Below are 27,006 nucleotides of genomic sequence, written 5' to 3' on the forward strand. Positions count from 1 at the left end.
AAAATGCTAAGATGCTGCCAAGGCATATGCACAGGAAAAATAAATAGCAAAATCTTGCAACAGTAAAAAAATCACAAAGAAATAAAAAGGGGCAGTGTCTGGAATCGAACTCTCCACCTGCTGCTGATTCTACTGCAACGAAACCACTCTACTACGGCCCATGCGCTCGACAGAACAGGGGCACCTATCAGGTTAAGGTGTCCTGTTGCTGCTTCTACTGTGCCGACGAAATCAACAAATAAAAGGGGAGGGTTTCCCCCTGGGATCGAACCCACGACCTGCTGATAGCAAGTCCAAGGTTCTGACCACTGCGCTACAGATAGGTAACTGCTAGAACACAGGAGTACCGCAGGCTAAACTAACATGAGCACCTGAACCTGTGCTTTGCACGCCGGCGTCAGGGAGGACGTCGGGCAGAATCGCTGCTGCTGCTGCCCACGAAGGGAGCCACCTACACGTTCAGCGATGCAGTACGAGGGGGGAGGAACCTCTGCTACACGCAACACCGAAACCACCACGACTTCTACTCGATCTGCTGCTCCTGGTTCTACTGCACTCCTGCTAGCTACTGCGAATAGAGAAACATGAGGAGTGCCACGGCGGATCTAGGCCGAGGGAGGAGAAAGAAGGAAGGGGAAGACGTTCCTCACCTTGGGGAAGGAAGGAGAGGAGGCCACCCGATCAAAGAAGTAGCCGCAAGGGAAGAAGACGCCGGCGGTTCCTGCTGCCGATGGGGGTAGAGGAAGACGAGGTGCTCCGAGGCCGAGGTGATGACGCACTACTGGCCGTCGCTGTGGTCGCTCCTCGACCTCAGCGATGGCGGGAATGGAGCGCGGGGTGACCTCCCGTGCCCCTGGACATGGCCACCGGTGCCGGAGACGACGGGAGGACGGCGTAGACGCGGCGGAGCTCCTCTGCTTCTCTCTGCTACTGTCTACAGAAGACTTACCAGGGAAGAAAGAGGAGATGGAGATGGGGATGGGGAGAGGTGGCGGCGGCGGCTGAGGGGGGAAGAGGAACCCTAGGCAGTTGGCACGGACGCCAACGCGTTTTAAAGGGGGATCCTCGACGTTGCTGCTCACGGCGCTATCGCACCCTCTCTCTAGTGGATGACGGAAAGGTGCAGCGAGGGGGAGACGACGTCAGATGGACGAACAGAGGGACGCCGCGCGTGGGCTTGGCGCATGGAGAAGGGAGATGGGCCTGCCATGGTGGGATGGATCCCACAGGGCGACACCTAAAAGAAAAAGAAACTCTGGTGCCTTTCCTATTTACAGGAAAAACCTCAGGAGGGAAAAAAACACAGGAAATCCCACTGGGGATAATAATACAACAAAAATACCACTGACCAAGGAAAAATACACCCTATTTGAATAAAATGACAGAGATGTATTTGGGGCAACTAAATATTTCAAAACAGCATTATGTTTGGCTGTTTTGGGAGTATTTGCACCTGTTGGAAACACTTATAAATCATCATTTGCAATGTACAAAATTACCACAGACAATAGCTTAAACAGGGACATTTTTTTAACTAAACCTAAGAGGCAAGAAAAAATATATGGTTTTAGATAATAGGAGGAAGATAGCTCTGAACTCTAAGCAAACCACAATGCATTTCCTACTATCATGTACATCACCTCATCCACACATCCAACACTAACATGAAATCACAAGTCACATAAGCACAAGATTGCAAACCCCACATGAAATCATATGACCACATTGCACCAACACCTAACACATGAAATGATATGATATGCATGAAAGCAAGGGAAGAAATAAAAGGACACATGAAATCATACAAGCATAGGACACACTCATATCAATGACAAGGTGGTCCCACATGAAGTAGGTCCAAATAGGGTAGGTTCTACACTTGGGGCATTACATTTTGATGAGCTCTCCCTTGACATTATTTCATTCAAGGAGAAGGACCTCAAAATACTTTTTAAGTTTATCATGAGCAACTTCAATCTCTCCTTTTGAAGATCTTAAGTCTCTACATGCTTGATGACTCTTCTCAAGTTCATGTTCAAGTTGTTCACTTTTAGCTTGTTCATGATTAAGTGAATCATTACAATTTTCAAAGTAAGCAAGAGCATCTTGGAATCTTTGAAGAGCGTTATTTCTAGCTTTATGAAGAATTTTACTGATCACATAGATATTTTCGGTCAAATCATCATCATCATCCTCATCGCAAATATCATCGTTATTGCAGAGGGAAGATGATACCTCATTATTACCTCTTTCCATGAGGCACATGTGAACTGGAGGAGTTGATGATGATTCTTTTGGTGAATCAGATTCTTCATTAGTCAAAAGTACTTCGTATTTCTTGATTTCCCCTAAATGATTAGTCATAGAGCAACTAGGGAGAAACAAGATATTTTGATCAAGAGGACACGAGGAAGCAGGCATATCACCACAGACATTTGTCGAGGGATCTTTAGGTGAAATGCATGACCTATCAGCACAATAATTTACACTATGTGTGGTGCTAGATATGCTCGTGTCCATAGAGGCTATGACATTTTCATCAACATATATTTCTTCACTCACCATGTCATTACCTTGTGAGATTGAAGATGCTGAGGTGTGCAAGCAATCAGATATGGAAGTAGTGGTGGACTCTTTAAGATCGAAAAGAGTGAAGAGCTCATGCACCAACTCCTTCATCATAATACCGTCTTCATCAAGATTGGACCCACCATATATATCTTCAAGTTTAGTCCAAACTTCATGAGCTTACTTGCAAGTCGAGATAGACTTAAACACTTCAGGACTTATGGTTCGATGAATGGCAAGAAAAGCCTCACAATCAAGATACATCTCATTAGTAGATGAAGATGCATCATCCTTTTTGTCGGCAATCCCTACAGGAACAATTCGTAAAGTATTTGGGCCCATGGCCCGAAAGTGATGAAGCGTACGAATTCTCCATAGGGTATAATTTGTGCCATCAAAGTCAAAGATGCCATTGTGCACTAATCCAATAGTCGACATCGATACTCTCTAGGTCGTGAAACCTAATTAAAGAGAGACCTAGCTCTGATACCAAATGAAAAGACCTCGATGACGCCTAGAGGGGGTGAATAGGCTATTTAAAAACTTCTTCGGATTTGGCTTGAAACTAATGCGGAAATAAACTAAGAGGGTACTTGTCAAGCATAAATCCTAAATGCACTAGGCACTGCAGCGTGTATCAACAACACGATCTACCAAGATGGACACAATACAGTTTTTTTTTGACCGGCTTGACACAATACAGTTACTAACAAGCACAAGTAAGTTACACAAACTTACTTGAGCTATATCACACGACAAGTAGGTGAACAACACAAGATACTAGATCACACTATATCACACGATATATCAAAAGCTGCAAGTATGAACGTGTGGATATAGAAGGTATGCTTGAATGATTAATCTTGTACAAGAAATAGCCAACGCAATATAATGAGCACAAACAATATGCAATGTATGTATGCTCAAGTAACACAAGTAAGCCACAAGTAAGGAGTTAGGGTTAAGGATAACCAAGGTCACTTAGACGAAGATGTATCCCGATGTTCACTTCCTTGGAGGGAAGCTAGTCACCGTTAGAGAGGTGGGTGTTACCACGAAGGCACACCAACGCCATGAAGGCTCACCCTATTCTCCCTTTGAGATAACACCACGAAGGCGTTTCTCAACCACTAGTGGTAAGCCTTTGAGGTGGCTTCCAAACCCTCACAAACTTTTCCGGGGGAAATCACACGGATTGATTCCTCTCCGAAGAACTCCTACCGCCTAGGAGTCTCCAACCTCCAAGAGTAACAAGATCACGGGGAATGCTCAAAACTTGCTCAAATCTCAAATAGCTTTGGTTGAGAGGAGGAGAGGGAGACGATCTATCTTTTGATTGGAACAACTCTCAAAGGGGCTCACAAATGCTCTTGGGATCTAAGATTTGGTGTGAGCAAATGTGTGTGAGGTAGAAATGTGTTCTTATGAGGATAAGGCTGTGTTGGACTACCCTCTCACGAAGTGGGAGGGGGTATTTATAGTGGGGAGAGAAAAACAGCCGTTGGGGACACTTTAAGTCACACAGGGTCCGGACGTCCGACAGTTTCTGGAAGTTCGGGCGTCCGCGAGGGGTCGGACGTCCGACAGGGGTCGGTCGTCCGAGGCCTGTAGATATCACTGAAAATACTATGAATTGAACAGCGACCGGACGTCCGGAGAGGACCGTAAATCCAAGTTATTCGACTCAACTTCTTCTGGTAGGAGGTTCCCGATTTCCGAAAGGGGACGGACGTCCGGCCCTCGGACGTCCGGAGGGAGCCGCAAATCCGAGTTATAGAGCTCACGTACTTCTGGTGCAGGGCTCCGGATTTCCGAAGCTGGTCGGTCGTCCGGCCCTCGGATGTCCGGAGTGAGCCAGAAATCCGAGTTATAGAGCTCAATTTCTTCTGGTGCAGAGCTCCGGATTTCCGTAGCATGTCGGTCGTCCGACCCTTGACCGGTCCTCGGACGTCCGGAGGGAGCCGGAAGTCCGAGGCAGTAGACATGTTTGGAGATAGGAGCAAAGTAGAGAATATGTGGTATTGAGCAGAACAGTGGAGATGTAGTTTGAGCAAGTTCATCGCAAAACCTGTGATCCCCTCTTAGTAGTGCGGGATCCCTAAGGACTCAAGAATCATAAAAGGGTACTGATGATCCATACTTGAGTGTATACTTTTATTCGCTGATCATCACTCCGCACAACTAATGTCAAAGGAACTGATACCTTTGAGTTAGCCCTTTCACTTGAGCTTTATGTTGTTGTTCCTTCTTGGCTCAAGTTGAAAGCAAGACATGATGAAGTCTTCAAGTATCTCTCCCATACACAATGTGGAAAGCCTAGCTTATGTATTCATCCTCATTTGTCCACCATGTGAACATCCACAAGAATCAAGCATGTAGTGCTCAGGAATGCTTATCTTGATCTTGTCCTTGTTAGCACATGAGCTTGTCCTTATCAACACATGATCATTAACAGTAGTCTCAATGATATATTCGTGCTGATCCACTTGAACTTGCACACCACAATCTTGATGACGATCGCCACTTGACATCATCCTTCATGGGTTGTATGAGATCTTCCTTTTGACGCAAGCCCATGGAAGCACACCTAACCCCCACATAGGACTCTCACAAAGACCATGGGTTAGTACACAAACACGTAATGGACAATGCTTACCATACCATGGGATCACTTGATCCCTCTCGGTACATCTTATACGCTTTGTGTGCTGATCATCTTGATTTACTCTTTGTCTGAGATCTTGATCAACCTAGTGTCTCTATGACCATTCTTTGAATAATACCTTGAATACCATCTTGGTCATCATATAAACTCCTTGAACCCAACAGATGGACTTCAAGAAGTTCCTATGGACAAATCCTATAAATATAACTTAAGGCAACCATTAGTCCATAGGAATTGTCATCAATTACCAAAACCACATATGGAGATATATGATCTAACAGATATGTACCAGTAGCTATGTGGTTGATCTCTCTCTCTCTCTCGTGTTCTTGAGATGCCATGATCTCGATGTACCGCGGGCTTTGCTACTATAGTTGGATCCTATGATGTTCTCCCCCTCTCCCTTCTTGTAATGAATTTAGTTTTCCCTTTGGAGTTATCTTATTGGATTGAGTCTTTAAGAACACTTGATGTATGTCTTGCACGTGTCTATCTGTGGTGACAATGGGATATTCATGTGAGTACTTGATGTATGTTTTGGTGATCAACTTGCGGGTTTCGTGACATCGGGAACCTATGCATATGGGTTGGCACACGTTTTGACTCTCTGGTAGAAACTTTTGGGCACTCTTTGAAGTTCTATGTGTTGGTTGAATAGATGATTCTGAGATTGTGTGATGCATATCGTATAATCATGCCCACGGATACTTGAGGTGACAATGGAGTATCTAGGTGACATTAGGGTCTTGGTTGATGTGTGTCTTAAGGTGTTATTCTAGTACGAACTCTATGATGGATTGAACGGAAAGAATATCTTCGTGTTATTTTACTACGGACTCTTGAATAGATCGATCAGAAAGAATAACTTTGTGGTGGTTTCGTACCCGACAATAATCTCTTCGTTTGTTCTCTGCAATTAGTTACTTTGGAGTGACTCTTTGTTGCACGTTGAGGGATAGTTATATGATCCAATTATGTTATCATTGTTGAGAGAACTTCACTAGTGAAAGTATGAACCCTAGGCCTTGTTTCCACGCATTGTAATACCGTTCGTGCTCACTTTTACTTTTAGTTACCTTGCTGTTTTTGCAATTTCATATTACAAAAACCTATATCTACCATCCATATTGCACTTGTATCACCATCTCTTCGCCGAACTAGTGCACCTATACAATTTACCATTGTATTGGGTGTGTTGGGGACACAAGAGACTCTTTGTTATTTGGTTGCAGGGTTGCTTGAGAGAGACCATCTTCATCCTACGCCTCCCGCGGATTGATAAACCTTAGGTCATCCACTTGAGGAAAAATTGCTACTGTCCTACAAACCTCTGCACTTGGAGGCCCAACAACGTCTACAAGGAGAAGGTTGCGTAGTAGACATCCACAACATTGATATGCCTATGCTATTTACCCTTCATAAGGACCCTCTTCATAGTGGGAGACACAGACACCCGCTAACCACCTTATGCATCAAGTGCATGTCGGTCGATGGAACCAGTCTCACGTAAGAGTACGTGTAAAGTCGGTCCGGGCCGCTTCATCCCACGATGCCGCCGAATCAAAATAAGACTAGTAACGACAAGCAATTGACAAAATCAGCGCCCACAACTTTTGTGTTTTACTCATGCATAGAATCTACGCATAGAACCTTGGCTCGGATGCCACTGTTGGAGAACGTAGTAATTTCAAAAATTTCCTACACCATGCAAGGATCTATCTATGGAGAAACCAGCAATGAGCAAAGGAGTAGAGCATCTTCATACCTTTGAAGATCGCTAAGCGGAAGTGTTGTTAGAACGCGGTTGATTGAGTCGTACTCGCAGCAATTTAGATCGCGGTGAATTCCGATCTATGCATCGAACAATGGTGCCTCCGCGTTCAACACATGTGCAGCCCGGTGATGTCTCCAATGCCTTGATCCAACAAGGAGGGAGGAGAGGTTGAGGGAGAGCTCCGGCAGCATGACGGCGTGGTGACGGTGGAGCTGCGTGGTATTTCAACAGGGCTTCGCCAAGCACTACGGAGGACGAGGAGGAGGAGAGATAGGACTCCACCAAGGAGAGATCAAACTTGTGTCTCAAACAGCCCTAAAACCCCATATATATATATATATATATATATATATATATATATATATATATATACATATATATGAGGAGAGGGAGGAGGGTGCCCACCCTAAAGGGTGCCGCAACCCTAGATGGGTTTGGGGCGGCGGCCAAGGAGGTGGCGCCCTAGGGTGGGCCTTGAGGCTCAAGGCGGCCTCCCCACGCCTAGGGTTTTGCCCCTCTCCACCCTTGCTGCGCCTTAGGCTTCTTGTGGTGGCGCACCAGCCCACATATGGGTTGGTTCCCATCACCTTTAGGCCCATGGAGCACTTTGGGGCCGGTGGACCTCCGGAATCCTTCCGGTGGTCTCGGTCATTATCGGTGTCGTCCAAAACATTTTCGTGACCAAATCCTCACTTCCTATATATCAATATTTACCTCGGGACCATTTCGTAACTCCTCGTGACATCTGGGATCTTATCCGGGACTCCGAACAACCTTCGGTAACCACGTACACTATTTACCTTTAACCCTAGCGTCATCGAACCTTAAGTGTGTAGACCCTATGGGTTCGGGAGACATGTAGACATGACCGAGACACCTCTCCAGTCAATAACCAACAGCGGGGTTTGTTTATCCATGTTGGTTCTCGCATGTTCCACGATGATCTCATCGGATGAACCACAATGTCAAGGATTCAATCAATCCCGTATGCAATTCCCTTAGTCTACCGGTATGATACTTGCCCGAGATTCGATCGTCGGTATCCTTATACCCTGTTCAATCTCATTATCGGCAAGTCTCTTTACTCGTTCTGTAACACATCATCCCGTGGCTAACTCCTTAGTCACACTGAGCTCAATATGATGAATAATTACCGAGTGGGCCCAGAGATACCTCTCCGTCACACGAAGTGACAAATCTCAGTCTCGATTCATATAACTCAACAGACAAAAGAGATACCCGTAGTGCACCTTTATAATCACCCAGTTACGTTGTGACGTTTGATACACCCAAATCACTCCTACGGTATCCGGGAGTTGCACAATCTCATGGTCTAAGGAAATGATACTTGACATTAGAGAAGCTTTAGCAGACGAACAACACGATCTAGTGCTATGCTTAGGATTGGGTCTTGTCCATCACATCATTACCCAATGATATGATCCCGTTATCAATGACATCCAATTTGCATGATCAGGAAACCATGCTCATCTATTGATCAACGAGCTAGCCAACTAGAGGCTCACTAGGGATACATTGTGATCTATATATTCACACATGTATTACGGTTTCCGGTTAATACAAATTATAGCATGAATAATAGACAATTATCATGAACAAGGAAATATAATAATAACCAATTTATTATTGCCTCTAGGGCATATTTCGGACACATATTGTCTCCTACATATTGTACGAAGATCTTTATTGGTTGAACCTCTATGTCAAGCATCCAGTTAATCCCGTATGTTGTTCCCTTTGTCCATCGGTATGTTACTCGCCCGAGATTCGATCATCGATATCTCCATGCCTAGTTCAATCTCGTTACCGACAAGTCTCTTTACTCGTTCCATAATACAAGATCCCATGACTAACTCCTTAGTCACATTGCTTGCAAGGCTTATTGTGATGTTGTATTACCGAGTGGACCCCGAGATACCTCTCCGTCATACGGAGTGACAAATCCCAGTCTCGATTCACGCCAACCCAACAGACACCTTAGGAGATGCCTATAGAGCATCTTTATAGTCACCCAGTTACGTTTTGACGTTTGATACACACAAGGTATTCCTCCGGTGTCCGGGAGTTGCATGGTCTCATGGTCATAGGTACATATACATTGACATGCAGAAAACAGTACCAATAAACTAACACAATCATATGCTACATTCATAGTTTGGGTCTTGTCCATCACATCATTCTCCTAGTGATGTGATCCCGTTATCAAACGACATCTGATGTCTATGGCAAGGAAACCTTGACCATCTTTGATCAATGAGCTAGTCCTTTAGAGGCTCACTAGGGACATTGTGTTATCTATGTATCCACACATGTATTTGAGTTTCCAGTCAATACAATTCTAGCATGGATAATAAACAATTATCATGAACAAGGAAATATAATAATAACCAAATTTTCATTTCCTCTAGGGCATATTTCCAACAGTCTCCCACTTGCACTAGAGTCAATAATCTAGTTCACATCACTATGTGACTGTAATGAATCTTACACCCATACAGTTCTGGGGTTTGAACATGTCTTGCTTGTGAGAGAAGTTTTTAGTCAACGAGCCTGCAACATTCAGATCCTTGTGTACTTTACAAAACACTATATCATACTGTAGATGCTTCTACCACGCTTCACTTGGAACAGTTTCAAATGACTGCTCCACTATATGAATCCGATTCACTACTCAGAGTTACCCAGATTAGTTTCAAAGTTTGCATAGACGTAACCCTTCACGACGAACTCTTTTATCACCTTCATAATCGAGAAAAATTTCTTAGTCCACTAGTTACTAAGGATAACTTTAACCACTGTCCAGTGATCCATTCCTGGATTACTCTTTGTACCCCTTGACAGACTCATGGCAAGGCACACATCAGGTGCAGTACACAGCATGGCATACTATAGAGCCTATGGCTAAGGCATAGGGGACGACCTTCGTCCTTTCTCTTTCTTCTGTCGTGGTCGGATTTTGAGTCTTACTCAAATTCACACCTTACAATACAATCAATAACTCCTTCTTTGACTGATCCATTTTGGACTCTTTCAAAAACTTGTCAAGGTATGTATTCATCAAAAGTTTTTATCAAGCATCTTGATCTATCTCCATAGAACTTGATGTTCAACGTTCAAGTAGGCTTAATTTAGGTTTTCCTTTGAAAACCACTTTTCAAACAACCATATATGTTTTCTAGAAATTCTACATCATTTCCAATCAACAATATGTCAACCACTCATACTCCCTCTGTCACATGATATAAGCGAAGTTTGCAAGTTGTGCTTGCAAAACGTGCTTATATTATGGGACGGGGGGAGCACTTATGAACTTTAGTCCCATTTTCTTATAGTAAACAACCTTAACTAAGGCAAGGATTGTCATCGTGTCTTTCATGAGGCTGTCATCTCAAGGTTGCCTCAGTTCGTTGAGTATTTGCACATCATAGCTCTAATCTAAATTTGACCAAGCTTGTGCTATATGGTAAATATCCCTTCACTATTATGCAATGGGTATCTATTTTGATTTGTTTTCATAGTGAACACACACAAGTAGGTGGAACGAGATGTATGTGCTTTGACGTGCTTTGTGGATTATACGTTTGCTTACAAGTGAGTTGCCTCAACTCACATGTAAATTCTTTCCCGTGCACTTATTTTTTAGCCTTTTTTTGCTTGCATTGTTGAACACCTCGGGTACAGAAGTGAGGTTGGTTTGGTGTTTAAAGAACCTGTTACATTCTCTTTGTTGAAAAAATAATTCTTTGCCCTTAGAAGTTTATGTACTTTATAAAGTGTGTTAGTTAAGGGAGGGTAATGCCAAGCAGGGTAATATGTTTTTTTATCGCCCTTCAATGGAGTATCCATTACTATTAGCAGATGGAAATGATAATTTTTTTGTGTTCTTACATAGCGTGAAGGTTCAAAGGAAATCATTCAATCATGGAGGCCAACAACAACAAGAAGATGACAAGAACCGGACACACAAAGAATTCTATGATGAAGAGAATGACGACAAAGCATGATGGTTGGAAGCAAACCATCCAAGCATGACAACAATATCTTCGAGAGTGCTGACAAGCAACAAGCTAGAGAACCAACTTTTCTCTTTATCTACACATGCAAACCATTTAGCTAGATAGTATACTATATTAAACCAGTGCTCACCCATTATACTTTTTCCATGAACAAATTGAGCTACAAATTTGCGAAATGACGGGATCCTACACGGATGCGGTGTGTCGCCGCGCCTTTGCCTGCTAGTATCACACAAGGGGCTCAACTTCAATATATCATGCTGCATCATAAGACGTTGTTTTGCTTAGCCACCAACCCTTTAGATTCAATATCACATGATGGTGGTTGTAGTTCGTCGGCTTGTGGAATAGCTTGGTATAACACTGTAACACATAACGCCTTAATTTGTAAACTAGAGATTTCCGTAGTGTAAGATGCTCTATTCTGTCTATGTAAGACGAAAATGAGTATTGACTGCAATATTTTATGTATATTGTCCAATGGTATCAAGCATCAATGAAGATATATAAACAAAAGAGTCTAGATATAAGATTTGAATACAAGACCCATAGCACATCGATAAAAAATGTCAGAACACCATACAATACCAAAGAGCCCCACATAGAAAAACACATGTAATGACCCACCAATTTTCTGTATGCTTGTGTGGAATGAACAACATTATTGCTCTCGAGCAGTTTATTTAAAATAAGAGACATAATCCAAAATAGAACCAAAGCCACAAGACTTGTGTGAAAATGTAATACAACAACTCCGCGGGCAAGTACCACGTGAGATTAATTGTTGTATTCAATGCCTAGATGGCATTGTATAAGACTTTGACTATCAAAAACACCCCATTTTAAACTGAAAGACAACTATATATTTCTTCACTGCACATAATGGGTAAGGTGGAAATCAATCCCGGCTGAACTTTTAGTTATACATTAGTAGTAAGCATTGACTTTAATAAGAACCAACACCATACGTTGACTAGCGAGCGAATGCGGATGTGCCTCTAGCCCATCAGAGGTTTGAGATCAACATTGATGCCATATGTATCCAGTTAGTGACGGTCTAACCCATCAGGGTTGCAACGTCAACATCCATGTCATGAGTGTCTTATCAAGGCGTATCTATCTATCTATCTAGTACATCACTAAGCTCCCTATGATTAGAGGCCTCTCATTTAGTTGAGGACATTGGTTTTGGATTCGGTCCCTAATTTTGATTTGATCAACAATTTTCAAGGACCTCTCTCATTCAAGTGAGGTGTCTAATTTTTTATTTGGTTCACAATTTCCTTGAATCAATCGACAACCACCAATTTATAAAAATATATCGGTCCCACGCACACTCTCATCACCTAACAAAAAATGCCAACATGCAACACTGTAGCATAAATATGATTTTGGATTGAAGTCCTAATTTTCCAGGCAATCAACATTCACAAGGAGCTCTCTCATTCAAGCGAGGTGTTTAATTTTGAATTTGGTTCACGGTTTTTGAACGATCAATGAATTCTCAAATCAATCGAAAACAACCAGCCGACCAAAATACAATATATACGACCACCACTTCAAAAGACTTGGAAAGAGACCATCAAAAGACACTACATAAAAAAACACTTCACCATCTTCCCCACACGTCAAACAAATATTCTTTTTATCGAAGTCCCAACAGCACCAACCGCGCAACAAAGCGCGCCCAATCTTTCTCGTTATTCGTGAATCTCAATTACATTCAAGCCATGCAAAAGCGTTTGCCGTTGACTTCACCATTTTTCGATGATCTATTGCGACGCCTTATTCCATGTTTTGTATAGTCAAACGCGAGCGTGATGATGTGCATTGCAAAAGTTGTATTCCCCCGTTCCTAAATATAAGTCTTTTTAAAGATTTCACTAGTAAATTACATACGAAATGAAATGAGTGAATCTACACTCTAAAGCATGTCTATATACATTCGTATATAATCTTTTACTGAAACCTTTAAAAATATATATATATTTAAGAACGGAGGTAGTAGAACGTAACCCCCCCAAAAAAATAAAAAAAATGCCGTGATCATGAAAAATCCAAGGATCCAGAAAATGGCCATATGATAAACACAGGCAGGAATTAAGTCCTCTTAAAGCGCCTCATTTAAAACCGAATCAAAAGCGCCAAAACCCTTCACACAGCCCACACCACACCAAATCAAAACCGCATTTCGTTTCTTTCCAAAAAAGATCGCGTTTTTTCGAATACAAATACTCCAAAAAGAACCTCGCTTTTCTCCCACCCACGGCGTCCGTCCGTCCCTCGCCCCTCGCCGCCGTCCCCGTCACCTGCTCCACCACCCCTCGGCCCGCGACCAGACGGACAATCTTCCGCCCCGGTCCCCGAGCTCCGCCGTTATCCCGCGCCCGGCCCCCCCGCCGCCCGCGCGAATTCCCAAATCCCCAGGGGCTCGCGCGCGCTCGCCTCCGTCCGTCCCACGCCCCCCACTCGCGATCCCATCTCCTCGCGCGGCGGCCGGCGGAGCCTAGGGTTCAGGCGATGGAGGCCGCCGGGGACCGGTGAGCTCCCCTGAAGGCGGCTGGCGTAGCTTCCCCGTGGGCGCGCGCGCGGGGGGATCCCGAGCTCGCGGAAACCCTAGCTGGCTGCGACGGCGGCCATGGACGTGGACGCGCGGATGGCCACGGAGTCGGACTCCGACTCCGACGCGGCGGCGCAGGCCGGCGGCACCGTCAGCGTCCCCGTCAGCGGGACCGAGACCCCCTCTGTGTCGCCGCCGCCCGAGGCTGCGGCGGCTCCTCTGGCGGCCCCGGTGGCCGGGCCGAGGCCGGCCCCCGGGTACACGGTGGTGGACGCGTTGATGGACAAGAAGGAGGACGGGCCTGGGTGCCGCTGCGGGCACACGCTCACGGCCGTGCCTGCCGTCGGGGAGGAGGGCTCCCCGGGCTACATAGGCCAGCGGCTGATCCTCTTCGGCGGCGCCACCGCGCTCGAGGGCAACAACGCCACGCCACCCTCGTCGGCCGGGAGCGCCGGGATCCGTACGGCCCCTTCTACCTCAGCTCGCTCTCGTTTCAAATGGGTTTGTTCACCTTTTGGGTGCTCTAGGGTCCTGCTTTCTAGCTTGTGTCGTTTGATAGCCATAGTTTGAAGGGAAGTTGAACAGTAGGACTGATTTAGCTGCTGATCTTGCTTTGGAGTGGGAGGGAGGGAAGACCACGATTTTGAGGGTATGTTTTACTGGGGATAGACGGACTGCGAATTTAGCCTTCCAGTGTCTCATTAAGAGGGAGTAGAATTCAGAGTATTGCTTGCCGCTCTCGCGGGTTTTTGGCGGGATGGGGTTAATTAATGATGCTGTCAGAATTTGGGGTGCCTGCCTTGTTTGGATACTATAATGAGTTGGGCATTGAAGCGTTATTCGCCGTCTAACTCTGCTCACCTTAATTGGAAGGCTAAATATAGGGATCTTATATTGTTTGAGGTGTAATATAGTCTGAAGGGAATTGGAACGGCAGCGAATGGTTTAGTGTGGTAGAGAGGAAAAAAAGAAACCAATTTTGGGAGGGAATGTTTTGTGGGGATAGGAACTACGTAGAACGGATTGTGAATTTAGTGGTCCAGTGTCTCGTTAAGAGGCGGAATTCAGAGTATTGGCTGCTTGGCGCTCTTCCGGGCTTAGGCGGGATTCGGTTAATTAATGATGCTGTGAGAATTCGACGTGCTACCTTGTTTGGGAAGTAATAACAAGTTGGAAATTAAGGTGTTATATTACGTGTGATTCTGTGGTCATGCTTTTAATTGGATGGCTAAATATAGTGCTCTTATATTGGTTGAGGCGCCAAACTTAGTACTCCGAATGTGAGTAAAATTAAATTCCACTCACGAGGTCTCGTTCTCTCTGATGCCTACCCTAGTTGTGTTATCACGTTACGTTAGAATTATTTTAACGTGTTAGAAATAGTATACTGTGGTCTCAAACTCGAATGCTGATTTGAACTTTTATTTATGTGTCCGTACTTTATGGAGGTCTGACAAAGCATCAAATAAATTGCTCAAAACCCATACTTAGAGTTGTTGGAGGATATTAGCTGGCTGGAAGGAAACTTAGTTTTTGTAATTCCTTTACTTGAAAATGTCTAACTGGTTGTACATACAATTGATTTGCTTAACAATTTCTTTGATGGCAGGTCTTGCTGGTGCCACCGCAGATGTTCACTGTTACGATGTGTTATCAAATAAATGGACCAGGTACTATTTTCTATTTTTCAGTTTGGTGCTTCAGTGCTGCGTATTACTCCTTTCCCTAAGTTCTTTTAATAGATCCCACAGCCTTTTCTAGCTTAGTATAGTTATTAGTTCTGATGTACCACAACACAATGTTGTTAGGCTTACTCCACTTGGTGAACCTCCTTCACCAAGAGCTGCACATGTAGCAACTGCTGTTGGAACCATGGTGGTCATTCAGGTACTTCACTCTTCTGTTTTTGTTTTTTTTTGCTTTACATTAGTAGGTGCATCATTTTTTGTCAGGTCAGTGCCAATATAAAACTAATTACAATTTCCCTTTCTCATTGTTTGCTGCAATGCAGGGTGGTATAGGCCCTGCTGGTTTATCTGCAGAGGACCTTCATGTTTTGGATCTTACACAACAACGTCCGCGATGGCACAGGTGTTTTTCTTTCACTATAATTTCATTTCGGAAAAATACTTTTGCTACCATCTGTGCTGAGGGTTCTAACTTCCAAGCCTTCTATGCAGAGTGGTGGTTCAAGGGCCTGGTCCTGGTCCACGATACGGGCATGTTATGGCCTTGGTTGGGCAGCGATTCTTGTTGACCATTGGTGGAAATGATGGTAGACAATTTTCTCATGTGCTTATCTGTCCTAGAATTGTAGCTTCTTGCAGATTGTTCCATCCTAATTGGTTTCAATACATACTTATTTCAGGAAAGCGTCCTCTGGCAGACGTTTGGGCCCTTGATACTGCAGCAAAGCCATATGAATGGAGGAAACTTGAACCAGAAGGCGAAGGACCACCTCCTTGCATGTAAGTGAAAGCCTTCTCCTTTTGATTGTAGTTACATTAATGAGATAGAAAATTTTCTATGGTGGCATTCTCTTGGAACTTGCAGTAATTATTAGCAAGCTGCTGTTAGTGTTGATGATGAGTTAGCTTTTGTGCATTCTACCTTGCCTTTATTACTTATAACCACAAGGCTCTCAGCAGTCCCATTACACTTAGGTTTGCAGTGCAGTGCTTTATTTTGCTCTGGTAAATATGAAAAATCTTCGTCATATATAACTCATTGCTATTGTTACTTTCCAAAGCACTCACCAGCCAAAAGTGGTTTCAGGTTTGTTGAGTCGCCTTGTATGAGAGACATCATGAATCTGAGTAGAATCTTTTGCTATCTTCTGTACTTCATAGTTACTCCCTCCATCCCATAATATAAGAGCGTTTTTATACTAGTGTAGTGTAAAAAATGCTCTTATATTATGGGACAGATGGAGTAGTTGTTTGCTGCAACCTGCAATGAAACTCACATTTGAGTAGCTGCAGGATACATTTTTGTATGTTGCTAAAAGCAGAGTTAGCTCTTAGTTTTTATATCCTTATTATGCTGACTGTAGTCTTGTATAATGTTGTTGCTCAGGTATGCAACTGCAAGTGCCCGCTCTGATGGTCTTCTTTTGCTCTGTGGTGGGAGGGACACTAACAGTGTGGTAAGTGACATACTACTTGTGGCAGTAAGTTATCAGGAGTTTGGAGCACAATTTATCAATTACTGATTGGGTATATTTAGTTAGACCATTTTGTTATTTTTCTTGTAATAGGAATAATATGGTATTTATTTCACCGCTCGTAGTTTTTAGGTTCAAAGCTACCATAAATCACAACAAGGGCTCATGCACTTTTCTCTTATAAGTGATAGTCAGAAGCACTGCATGCTTGTACAGAACCGGTGGTCCATTCTTTTACATGCATGCACTTCTTTGCAGCATGGGATTAGTGAGTCCATCATGATCTTTGAGTGTGCACGTTTTAGTCAATTCACTTGTAAAATCATGTCCTTTAAACAATTTTGGATCAGGTCCTTTTGAGATTACAGTATTTTACTGTTAGTTTCTAGAGGCAGCGTTTTCTGTTATTAATGTCTTGTAAAATTGTGCTCCAGCGTACTCTTCACAGCTAACAATATGCTTTTTTTCGTGGCTAAAACCATCAGCCTCTTTCAAGTGCGTACGGTCTTGCAAAGCATAGGGATGGGCGCTGGGAGTGGGCAATTGCCCCTGGTGTCTCTCCATCACCCAGATATCAACATGCAGCAGTAAGTTGCCATTTTTTCCCTGCTGGCTTGATTTGTTTGTTCAGTTTTGAGATTGATCTCACTTTATTGTTGGTGTAATGCAATATTGCTATTTCATTTTCATGCTTTAGGTTTTTGTCAATGCTCGACTTCATGTCTCAGGAGGGGCGCTTGGAGGCGGTCGCATGGTAGAAGACTCATCTAGCGTGGCAGGTTCTATTTTTAGAACTTTGAAGTTATTACCATTTTATTTGTTACATATTTCTTGATGTGAATTCATGAAACTTAAGTATTTTTTTTCTTCCGGTGGTAACTAAAAGAAATGGATCTTAGTTTATTTGGTGGTAATTGAAAGCAAGATGATTTAAAATGAATTAGTTTCTTAGTTCATGTCGCCTTCCTGTTGATAAATACGACCTTTTTTTGCTCAATCGTTTTCACTATTTACTAAACATGGAAATATGCATGCTGTTACTGGTTATATGTGTAGCACATATATCCTTTTTACGGAAGTAGATAGATGTTATGTTCAAATACTTGCTATTTCCAGCATTGACCACTTGGTTGATGTTCAAATGCATTACTACTCCCAATCCTTATTTGTTGCGCCATTCTGTCATCCTTAGTGTTGGACACTGCTGCTGGAGTTTGGTGCGACACAAAATCAGTAGTTACAACTCCAAGGACAGGAAGATATAGTGCAGATGCAGCTGGTGGTGAGGCTACTGGAGAGCTTACAAGAAGGTGCAGGCATGCAGCTGCTGCAGTTGGTGATTTGATATTCATTTATGGAGGTTTACGGGGAGGTAAACGCCCCAGTTTCGATGCCTCTTCTTACTCCTGACATACATGAATTTTGCTCTGTTGTCCTGCAAGTTCTGTTCCTCCGGCAGCATGCTCAAATTACCATTCTTGCATTAGCTGTTTGAACTTCACATGAGTGGCCAATTTTTTACGAATCTATAGTTTAGTTTCATGCAATTTGCCTGTTCTGCTTCCTGTTTGCTAACTGTAAATTCTTTTTAAGGGGAGCTATATTGCTAGTTTATCCAGATCAACTGAAGCAATGACCAATGATATACATGAGATGCTAATCAGTTACATGAGATGCTGATCAGTTACAGACACATTCATTTGAAATGGTTTTGCTTGTTTACAAATTCATACTTGGATTTAGTACAGAACGGTTGATAACCTCCGAGAACACATGAGTTTGTTTTTCTCAGTGACTTACTGTGTTTTGTTGAATCACGTTAGACTTGGTAGTGCTCTTGTGCACAAAGCTTAGATATCCTCCCGTGGGATAGCAAAGTGGCATGGTTGGTTGATGTTATAAGCAATTCAGCCATATGATTGCGCTATTCACAAAATGTTCATGTCATTCCAATGTTCGTCCATTGAGGCATCTTTACTTGTATGCTGGTGATGATGTTCCTTCTAAACCTTTTCTTTGTTGGGAAGACATTAGGAACATCAAGTATTAGGCAATCAGCACATAGTTAGATTTTGACTATGCTTACATATTCTTTTTTCCTCTCTCAAAAAAGGTGTGCAAGGGGTTCAATATTCAAACTTAATAATCCCTAGTTTACATTAATATATGATTAAAGCCTCCTGTTCTCAATGTAAATTACCGCAGTGAAGTGTTAACTTCGGCACCCACATTTCTTCTTGAAATTTGAGATCTGAGTTAGCAGAGTCAGAAGACCCCCAATTCAAACTGCTACACCTTATTTTGGCCAAATCTCACCATGGCAACATTGGGAAGCATAATTTCAATGAAGCATGTTTTTCTCCATTTATAGAAATCTTGAAAAACCAACTCCATAAATCTGTGTTAGTTACCTGTTTAGAAGTCAGTAGAAGTGCTGCTTCTGACTGATTGGAATTCGGAAGAAGTTGGTACAAGCAAGTCTTTGAAACTGTGTCCAGGATTGGTTTCAAATCCTGCTCAGAAGTGACCACACACATAATTGCTATTCCTTGCACAGTGCATTTCAATAAAGTTCACTGTAGCTATCTTATAATTTATCTTTGTTGTTTGTTTACGTTTGTTGATTTTGTTTGTGGAGTAGCTGGGAAGAATAGTTTTTTCTTTTCTTTTAATTTCCTTCAGTTTCGAAGTACATAGGTGCTCATTAGTTTGCTTTCTATTGATGTAAGAGTTCATATGTAATTGCTACCACAGGTGTGTTGCTAGATGACCTTCTTGCTGCAGAAGATCTTGCTGCTGCTGAAACAACAAGTGCAGCTAACCATGCAGCTGCAGCTGCCGCTAACATGCAAGCTGGAGGAACACCTGGCAGATTTGCTTACAATGATGAGCAAACAGGGCAAACGACTACAGAAACAACTGCTGATGGAGCTGTGGTTCTTGGAACCCCAGTTGCACCTCCTGTTAATGGGGATGTGTATACTGATATCAGCCCTGAGAATGCAGTGATCCAGGGACAGAGGTTTGCATCATTTCTGTTCTAGAATCGTGCTATCCATCTTTCTTTGCATGGGTCTTCTGTACATATTAAATGTGAGCTATATTGAGATATGTGTTTCAAATCCTTTTTTTTTTGTGTGTGTGTAGGAGATCGAGCAAAGGTGTTGATTATTTGGTCGAAGCATCTGCTGCAGAGGCTGAGGCAATCAGTGCTACTTTGGCTGCTGTAAAGGCCAGGCAAGTTAATGGTGAGATGGAGCATTCACCTGACTCTCCAGACGCCACACAAAGTGGGAAGCTAAATTCAAGCCTTATCAAACCAGATGTTGCTCTTGCAAACAATTCAACACCACCTCCCGGGGTTCGGTTACACCATAGAGCAGTGAGTACAAAATATAATTAATCTGAGCTTTGTATCCTTATTAATTCTATGTCCTTCTGTTTATTTATTTTCTTGGTGGATTATCCTTCAACTGACAGCAATATATTATATCTTAGAGGTTTCCTCTGAACAATTTAACTCAAGTTGCTCGGTGCTTGACAACATCTTTTTTTTTTGTAGGTTGTGGTAGCAGCAGAAACAGGAGGTGCCTTAGGTGGCATGGTTAGGCAGCTGTCAATTGATCAGTTTGAAAATGAAGGAAGAAGGGTTATCTATGGCACTCCTGAGAATGCAACTGCAGCTAGAAAATTACTGGATAGACAAATGTCTATTAATAGTGTGCCCAAAAAGGTATTCTACTCTGCAGAAACCAAGTTATCTGTCAAAAACATGACATGCTAGAAGTACTTTATTGTAGATTTGAAGAATCTGTATGATAAAGGTTATATAGTACACCCTCCATTTTTGTGTGAGAGATGCGGGTATATAGATGAAACTTATTTAGAGGAAGATTTCTATTTTTCCTTAAAAATTCTACTCTTGGGTCATTCAACCAGGTAATTGCCTCTCTCTTGAAACCCCGTGGTTGGAAGCCCCCTGTACGAAGGCAATTCTTCCTGGACTGTAATGAGATAGCAGATCTGTGTGATAGTGCCGAAAGGATATTTTCAAGTGAACCAAGTGTCATAAAGCTTAAAGCTCCCATTAAGATATTTGGTGATTTGCATGGTCAATTTGGTGACTTAATGCGCTTATTCGACGAGTATGGTGCTCCCTCAACAGCAGGAGATATTGCGTGAGTATCTTTTTGATCTTTTTAGTTGCTATGACTTTGATTTGATTTCCCCCCACTTATTCCTATTTTGAGGATTTCTTACCACTTGTCAGAGACTATGTTGATAATCTCACATGTATCTTTTTTGAAATTTCAGTTACATTGATTATCTCTTCTTGGGAGACTATGTTGATCGTGGTCAACATAGTTTAGAGACTATTACTCTTCTCCTTGCACTGAAGGTAGTAACTATCAAGCTGTGAGCGACTGAGCGTACCATTAGTTTGTTTTTATTTTGAATTGTGATGCCAAGCTCACTGTACAATTCAGGTTGAATATCCTCAAAACGTGCATTTGATTCGAGGAAATCATGAGGCGGCAGATATCAATGCGCTGTTTGGATTCCGGATAGAGTGCATAGAGCGAATGGTAATAGTTCATCTTTTCATATTGCATTTCTGATGTCGCTACATTGGTGTTGTCTGCCTAAATCACTGTTCTTGGGTTTAAAAATTAGGGTGAGCGAGATGGAATTTGGACCTGGCATCGCGTGAATAGGTTATTTAATTGGCTTCCTTTGGCTGCCCTAATAGAGAAGAAAATAATATGCATGCATGGTGGGATTGGACGTTCCATCAACCACATAGAGCAAATTGAAAATCTTCAAAGACCGATTACCATGGAAGCAGGCTCAGTTGTTCTAATGGATCTTCTATGGTTAGCAATTTAACTGCTCTTTTTTTATCACACTATTATTGCAAGATCCTCATTCAGTATTTTTTTATGGTTATAAAGGTCAGATCCAACTGAGAATGACAGTGTTGAAGGACTAAGACCAAATGCTCGGGGCCCAGGTCTTGTCACCTTCGGGGTAAGCACTATCTGTCTTTTGATTAGATCTTTTCTCCGCATTGGTTCCTGTGGCCTATGAAAACTAACACGTACTGTTACCACAGCCTGACCGTGTTATGGAGTTCTGCAACAACAATGACCTGCAGTTAATTGTGCGAGCACATGAGTGTGTGATGGATGGCTTTGAGCGTTTTGCCCAAGGTCACTTGATCACCCTCTTCTCGGCAACAAACTACTGTGGTATGGACATGTTATTCTTGCATAGTTTATTCCTGTCATCTCTTGCAGTTGGACTGGCCCCATTTGCTCATACGTTATATGCACAGGTACGGCAAACAACGCAGGTGCAATCTTAGTTCTGGGAAGGGATCTTGTGGTTGTCCCAAAACTCATTCATCCTTTGCCACCTGCCATTACATCTCCTGAGACATCCCCGGAGCACCATATTGAGGACACATGGATGCAGGTAAGCTGCTTTATCGAAAGACACTGATGTATCTGCACAAGGTCATAACAATGTCCGCCCACTTCTAACTCCATCTTGTGTTACAACCAGGAACTAAACGCCAACAGGCCACCAACTCCAACCAGGGGCCGCCCTCAAGCAGCTAACAATGACCGAGCAGGCCCTCTTGCATGGATATAGCAGCTTCGCGGCATGCTGAAGCAACCTGTTCTATGTCTCCGTCAGTGGGTTCTGGCTATATTTATCATTCTGTCCCACAGGCGGATGATCTTATGCCCAGGTGACATGCTATCCCACAACAACAATGGCAACAGGATATCTTTTGCGGGGATCATCTAAGCTTAGCGATCTGAGGGCAAAAGCGGAGAAGTTTTGTGGATCACCGCGGACAGAGCTCTCCAAGCTTTTTCCCTAAACATGACAAGCAGAGGAGCTGACCATCGGCTTACCGATAGATCCTGCCTGCTAGGCTTCACCTGTACATATGCTCAGATGCCAGCCGGCAGATAGGTGGGGTGTATGTTGTTTTGTCGACAGATTGGAGGGGGTGGCAGAAGGGGATGATAGTGTTATTGTACTAGGTATTCTTTTCCTGTGTCTAGTTTCTTTTTCCCAACATGTTGCAAAGTAATGGAGTGGCCAAAAGGAGGAGTAAACTTATTTGATGGGGGCCTGTCTGTCTGTCTGCCAGCCCTTGTAAAATAGCGGTATTCACCTGTTTGTGTTGTCACACTGCCCCCTCATCTCACTGTAATCTTTGTCTCTGGTGCTTGTGTACAATACCATTCTTTTTTTTCTGTTTAAAGGTTTTTGGTGGTGGTGAACACAATTGGTGTTTTAATTTAATTTATTGTAGGTCTACAAGCTGTTCAGTTTTTACATCTTTATTGTGTTTGTTTTGATGGATGGGTTTTTACCAGTTCTTTTTAACCTTGGGCGCTGTATACGTATTTATATTTGTCAGTGAATGGTATTACTCCATCGACCCATTTTAGTGCAAGATACATCTGTTTGAAGACAGGTAATATGTGAGGGAGTAGTGGATATCAAAACTAAACCTTGCCATAGAGATTCTATTGATGTGGAGTACTGTATATTGTGGCAAAACATCATTAGAAAATCTGAATGTACAGATCTACATTTTTTTTTACTGAATTAGCAAACATGTGAGAACTCTAAAAGTTGAACTTTCCTTATTTTGCAAAAAAGAATGCAGATCTATTATAAAGATTCACTATCTTGTTGTCGTGTATGCACGGCGAGAACCCTAAAACCCTAACATTTGCTCCAAAGAGCATGATACACAGCGAGAACCCTAACTTTGCTGCCCCAAAGAGCATGATACACGGTGAGAACCCTAACTTTGCTGCTCCAAAGAGCATGCAAGAATCTGTGTTGGAACTCCATCTAATCTGTCCCAGATGAATTCGAGGATGATCGGAGCCTGGAAGATCAACTCGAAAATAAAGCGTTGCTGCTATGAGGTCTAAAACCCCAGCCCATCTACTAGCCGGAGCCGAGGCACCAGGATTCCTCTCCCTGCCGCCGGCCGAGCGGTATATAGAGGTGAGGTGAATCCACAGACTCGCTCACGGAGTTCGAGAGGAGGAAGACTTTGCCCTAGTCATTTTGCAAAGTTAACTCTGGTTTAACCAATAAAGGTTGTTTTTGCATTGAAAAAAATGAGTATGATGCTTTAGGTTTTGCAAGGGCGTAAGTGGGAAATTCCCATAGACAATCTCTCTATATATTTGAGTACTTAGTTTGAAAAGATTCATATTGTAAAATTATTTGCGATGACTATCCAGTGAATCCAAATAACGTTTTACAGTTAGCGAACAGAAAAAAATATAAATTTCTTTGTGGTGTCTTCTTATGTGAAAGACAAACTATTTTCTTGATCTAGATTAGACATAGTTTTCTAGAAGGTAATTTCATCATTAGTTTAATTATGTGCAATCTTGTCGCCCCACGTGAAAATAAACATGCACACAAAAGTACATTTTATGATCAATCCAGTGATATATTGATTTGATGCTTGTGGATGCTACTCTCTTGTTCCGGCAACGGCACAGAACATCAGTAGCGGCAACATCTGCACGCCGACTTCCTGTGGACCGGATTGTATTTTCATTCGTCTTTCATTGATTTTCTTATAATGATGGTGTTCGATTAATATGCAGTTTCGACTTGTAAAGAAAGCATACAAAGACCACTTGCGAAGTGTTCGTAGCACCGTTTGTTGGTTGCAACAAGGCCCCACTTCTATTCCAGATCTTGTATTAGCAGATTGTAACCCTCCAGTTGTGGAATGAAACTTTCGTGTACCCCCAAATTACCAAGCCAAGCAAGCAGTTGGAGTCGTCGTGGTAAGATTTCAGTGGTTGGAGAAGCGGGAGGAGGAAGTCAGTCTACAGGCGAGAGATAGCGTGCCAGCAGAACACACACCAACAAGAGGCAGAAGAGACCATGGGCGGCACTCTGCTCCGCCTCAAACGGCTCCTCTTCCCTCGCTCCTTATCTTCTTCCCAGCGGATAGTTCCCAACTCCCAAGTTCCCATGCACAACTAGCAAATGGCACGCACCTTCCTTCCCGCAATGCAGCCAATTGCTTTGGTGCCTTGGTGGCAGCGGAGATGGTGGCAGGGTGAGTCCCGGCGCACTGTCGTTGCACATCCTCCTCCCGGGTGACATCTGACCCCTCTATTGGGGAACGTGGCAAGGGAAACAAAATTTTCCTACGCACACGCAATACCTATCCATGGTGATGATCATCTATGAGAGGGAAGAGTGAATCTACATATCCTTGTAGATCGCTAAGCAGAAGCATATATAACGCGGTTGGTGTAGTCGTACGTCTTCGTGATCCAATCATGATCCATCCTGCGATCTCATCACGATCCGTCCCGCGATCTCATCATGATCCCTCCCGCGATCTCATCACGATCTGTCCCGCAATCTCATCAGGATCCTTCCCGATCTAGTGCCGAACAGACGGCACCTCCGCGTTCAGCACACGTACAGCTCGATGATGTCTCCTACTTCTTGATCCAGCAAGAGAGGAAGGAGAAGTAGATGGGATCTCAACCAGCATGACGGCATGGTGGATATGATGGTGGAGCAGTGCGAGCAGGGCTTCACCAAGCGTTGCCGGAACTGATCTGAGGAGAAAATGGAGTTATGGAAGAGGTAGGCTGCCACCGTAGCGTGGGAATTGGTGTGTTCAACCTCTCCCTCTCCCCCACTATATATATAGGAGGCAAGGAGGAGGGTTGGGTCGCAACCCTAGCCCCTCCTCCAAGGAGGGGGCGTGGGCCTAGGGAGGTTTCCTCCCTCCCCAAGGCACCTAAGAAGTGCCTTCCCCTTTAGGGACTCTTCCCTCCCAACCGCATGGGCCCTTGGGGGCTGGCCCAACAAGCCTTGGACGCCCCTTTACAGCCCATGCACATCCTAGGGGCTGGAGGGACCCTTACGGACTCCTCTGGAACCTTCTGGAACCTTACAGAAGCTTCTCAGTACAATACCGATAAAACCCGAAACTTTTTCGATAGCCAAAATGGGGCTTCCCATATATAAATCTTTACCTTCGGACCATTCTGGAGCTCCTCGTGACGTCCCGGATCTCATCCGGGACTCCGAAACATCATTTGGTCACCAACGTACATATCCCACTATTACTCTAGCATCACCGAAAGTTAAGTGTGGAGACCCTGCGGGTTCGAGAACTATGCAGACATGACCGAGATACCTCTACGGTCAATAACCAATAGCGGGACCTGGATGCCCATATTGGTTCCTACATATTCTACGAATATCTTTATCGGTCGAACCACGATGTCAAGGATTCAATCAATCCGTATATTGTTCCCTTTGTCCATCGATATGTTATTTGCCCAAGATTCGATCGTCGGTATCTCCATACCTAGTTCAATCTCGTTACCGGTAAGTCTCTTTACTCGTTCCATAATACAAGATCCCGTGACTAACTCCTTAGTCACATTGCTTGCAAGGCTTGTTGTGATGTTGTATTACCGAGTGGGCCCTGAGATACCTCTCCGTCACACGGAGTGACAAATCCGAGTCTTGATTCACGCCAACCCAACAGACACCTTCGGAGATACCTGTAGAGAACCTTTATAGTCACCCAGTTACGTTGTGACGTTTGATACACACAAGGTATTCCTCCGGTATCCGTGAGTTGCATGATCTCATGGTCATAGGAACATATACAATGACTTGCAGAAAATAGTAGCAATAAACTGACACGATCATATGCTACGTTCATAGTTTGGGTCTTGTCCATCACATCATTCTCCTAATGATGTGATCCCGTTATCAAGTGACAACACTTGTCTATGGCCAGGAAACCTTGACCGTCTTTGAACAACGAGCTAGTCAACTAGAGGCTCACTAGGGACAGTGTGGTGTCTATGTATCCAGACATGTATTTGAGTTTCCAATCAATACAATTCTAGCATGGATAATAAGCGATTATCATGAACAAGGAAATATATAAATAACCAATTTATTATTGCCTCCAGGGCATATTTCCAACAGTCTCCCACTTGCACTAGAGTCAATAATCTAGTTCACATCACTATGTGATTGTAATGAATGTAACACCCATGGGGTTTGATCATATCTTGCTTGTGAGAGAGGTTTTTAGTCAACGGGTCTGAACCTTTCAGATCCATGTGTGCTTTACAAATCTCTATGTCATCCTGTAGATGATGCTACCACGCGCCATTTGGAACTATTCCAAAT

The 27,006-nt window shown here is 43.4% G+C and overlaps 1 protein-coding gene across 1 annotated transcript; it reads left to right on the top strand.

Moving 5' to 3' along the window:
• Positions 1 to 13,314: 13,314 nt before the first annotated feature.
• Positions 13,315 to 23,121, top strand: LOC123399996 (serine/threonine-protein phosphatase BSL2 homolog). Its single transcript, XM_045094385.1, has 21 exons — positions 13,315 to 14,064; positions 15,214 to 15,274; positions 15,413 to 15,491; positions 15,616 to 15,695; positions 15,785 to 15,879; positions 15,973 to 16,072; positions 16,680 to 16,749; positions 17,253 to 17,354; positions 17,465 to 17,546; positions 17,960 to 18,139; positions 19,522 to 19,789; positions 19,915 to 20,149; positions 20,330 to 20,500; positions 20,707 to 20,945; positions 21,082 to 21,166; positions 21,255 to 21,353; positions 21,442 to 21,641; positions 21,720 to 21,795; positions 21,881 to 22,016; positions 22,103 to 22,242; positions 22,333 to 23,121. The coding sequence occupies exons 1-21, from the start codon at positions 13,683 to 13,685 to the stop codon at positions 22,420 to 22,422; spliced, it is 2,970 nt and encodes a 989-aa protein (XP_044950320.1). The 5' UTR covers positions 13,315 to 13,682; the 3' UTR covers positions 22,423 to 23,121.
• The last annotated feature ends 3,885 nt before the right edge of the window (positions 23,122 to 27,006 follow it).

Source organism: Hordeum vulgare, chromosome 5H (genome assembly GCF_904849725.1).
Source record: "Hordeum vulgare subsp. vulgare chromosome 5H, MorexV3_pseudomolecules_assembly, whole genome shotgun sequence".
NCBI lineage: Eukaryota > Viridiplantae > Streptophyta > Magnoliopsida > Poales > Poaceae > Hordeum > Hordeum vulgare.

Coding starts and splice junctions, on each gene's coding strand:
- LOC123399996 (XM_045094385.1), top strand. CDS start 13,683: ATGGACGTGGACGCGCGGATGGCCACGGAGTCGGACTCCGACTCCGAC. Junction 17,547..17,959: donor AGACTCATCTAGCGTGGCAG/GTTCTATTTTTA, acceptor TGTCATCCTTAG/TGTTGGACACTGCTGCTGGA. Junction 21,642..21,719: donor GTTCTAATGGATCTTCTATG/GTTAGCAATTTA, acceptor ATGGTTATAAAG/GTCAGATCCAACTGAGAATG.